The 2500-nt window shown below is 26.6% G+C and overlaps 1 protein-coding gene across 1 annotated transcript in view; it reads right to left on the bottom strand.

The window, feature by feature from the left end:
* The window catches only part of LOC137619450 (signal peptide, CUB and EGF-like domain-containing protein 3), a 22868-nt gene that overhangs the window by 6564 nt on the left and 13804 nt on the right, over window positions 1-2500 (bottom strand). Inside the window, exons 4-6 of the mRNA XM_068349509.1 lie at window positions 2251-2322; window positions 1913-1975; window positions 1408-1524 (exon numbers count right to left, since the gene is read on the bottom strand). Of these exons, the coding sequence (XP_068205610.1) occupies window positions 1408-1524; window positions 1913-1975; window positions 2251-2322 (252 nt within the window). The remainder of the gene's footprint in view (window positions 1-1407; window positions 1525-1912; window positions 1976-2250; window positions 2323-2500) is intronic.

The following is a 2500-nucleotide window of genomic DNA, read 5'->3' as shown; positions in this document are numbered from 1 at the left end:
TTAACATTATTATATATTTGACACTTTTTCAACAGTTAGTTTCTTTAAAGGAAGTTTTGAAAGTTACAACATTTGTAATGTTTTTAGGAAATCTAGTTGGAATAAATGGTTTATATCTTAGAATATATCTTTGATAATGATTGTAACTAAACTTCTGTGATATCACAATGACGAAATGATTAAGTATTTGGTATAGGTTTTTGGTTTAATATAATATTATAGTATTATGATATTATCATATTATATTGTATATCATAATGGTGTAATAATACAATATTATATTATCATAATATTATGATATTAATATACTTTAATATTATAATATTATAATTTTATCATATAATATAACATTATGATATTATATATATCTATACATATGTATGTATAAATATATATATATATATATATATATATATATATATATATATATATATATATATATATATATATATATATATATAGTAGGAAGGCGAAGGAAAGCAGATACTTCTGCAATTAGACAGTTTATTTGCTAAGATTTCGGGAACATTTCCCGTCATCGGAGCTGAAAAAAGGGAATTTAAAACACAGATAAAAAATCTTTTAATTTTTAATTTGATTTATATGGTTTAATTTATTATTTTTAGTATATTTCATCGACTTCATTTTTTGAGCATTTCGATTTATTTTTTTATAATTCTTGCCTTCTAACTGAATTTCATTGACTTAATTAACGTAATGTCTTTTGATCTGTGTTTTAAATTCCCTTTTTTCAGCTCCGATGACGGGAAATGTTGTTCCCGAAATCTTAGCAAATAAACTGTCTAAATGCAGAAGTATCTGCTTTCCTTCGCCTTTCTACTATATATATATATATATATATATATATATATATATATATATATATATATATATATATATATATAAGTGTGTGTGTGTATGTGTGTGAGAATAATTGTGAAATTTAAAATCAATACGGTAAGAGTTAAAGGAAAATCCATTTATGAACACAAAAAACAGATAAGTTGATACTCAAACAGACCATAATCTTCAAAAAGAACATTGATAGATTTTCAATCTGTTGAAAGTGTATCGATTGTAAAGAGAAATATTTTATATTCATAAATATCATAATGAAATTATACATAAATGCCTTACAAATTTACTAATTATCATAAGCCTAATAAAAATCTCATATCAATAATAATAAAAGGAACCGTGTAAATTTGGAATAAAACAACGAAAGAAAATGCAGGAAACAGTTCTCAAATACATCAAAAAAAGAAAACTAGTAAAGAGTGAAAGAATGGCAAATTGAACATAGCTATGGAAAAAAATCAAACTATATCATAAGGATATACTAATTAAAGATGTAAATGAAAATAGTTCTTTAGAAAGAACAACATAAAGTTGTATATTGCGTCTTACCTTTACATTCTGAACCATCCCAGGTGAAACCAGAAGAACAAGAACAGGTGAAGCTGAACGGGGTGTTCTCGCAGGTCCTGAACTTCCCACATTGGAGATTTCCTTCTGAGCACTTGTCTGTTGTCAAAAAACAATACCTTACTTGAATAATGTCATATAGAATCAGTTATCCACCTGATAACTTGACTCCAATGTTATTTCTACCGATTACACAATGCAGAAATATGATGTTTTTTTTTTTTTCATAAATTGAAGAGACTAAGGTATACATTTTTAGAATTTTTTTCTATTATTTTTTTTTCTAAAGGTTTCCGATAATAAGTTAAATATTGAGATGTATAATTGAATAATAAGTCCAGTGTTAATGATTGATATAAGAGAGGAGAGCATTGGAGGATCATGTTAGGGTGGTATGGTAAGATAGAGGGGAAGGCAGAGAATAAGATAGCAAGGTAAAATGAAGGATGATATGGAGATATCAATGCTTCAGTGTACATTGACTGACCTTTTCGTGACCAAGAGATGACTTCGGACATCTCTTCGTGTAAAGACTTTATCTCTTGATTGGCTGTGGAGAAGAAAATAATCCTCTGAACAACGTATTGTAACTTTTGTGCTTTCTGAAATCTTCTCTAATTGATAAAGAAATAGATATGGCTCTACTTAACAAAGTGAATAGGAAAACAAATGAACAAGAATATAATCAGTATATTTATTGAGGATATCGATCAGACAAGTAATCATGATATATTCAAGATTGTGTTAATATAAAGATGTCATTCTAATCTTTTCTTTAACTATACAATTCATAAATAATTTTAACTGAATAAGAAAAGAACTTACCTGCTGCTGACACATTAGTCAAGTGTTCCAAGTCTTCCCCTTTGAGACACTGTGCAGTCTCTCGGCTGAGCCCTGAAGTAGAAAAGTGGATAATATGCAAGATCTTTTGAGCAGAAAAAAAGGATTTATGACATTTAGAGAATTGTTGTTATAGGGGATTTGAAAATTTGTTCTATAGTAAGAATTAATTCATTGAATGTTGGATTGATTTTATGATATTATATATATATATATATATATATATATATAT

This window comes from Palaemon carinicauda, chromosome 26 (assembly GCF_036898095.1).
Source record: "Palaemon carinicauda isolate YSFRI2023 chromosome 26, ASM3689809v2, whole genome shotgun sequence".
Taxonomy (NCBI): domain Eukaryota; kingdom Metazoa; phylum Arthropoda; class Malacostraca; order Decapoda; family Palaemonidae; genus Palaemon; species Palaemon carinicauda.
Note: the sequence above shows the minus strand (reverse complement) of the source record. Positions and strands in the feature narration are given on the sequence as shown.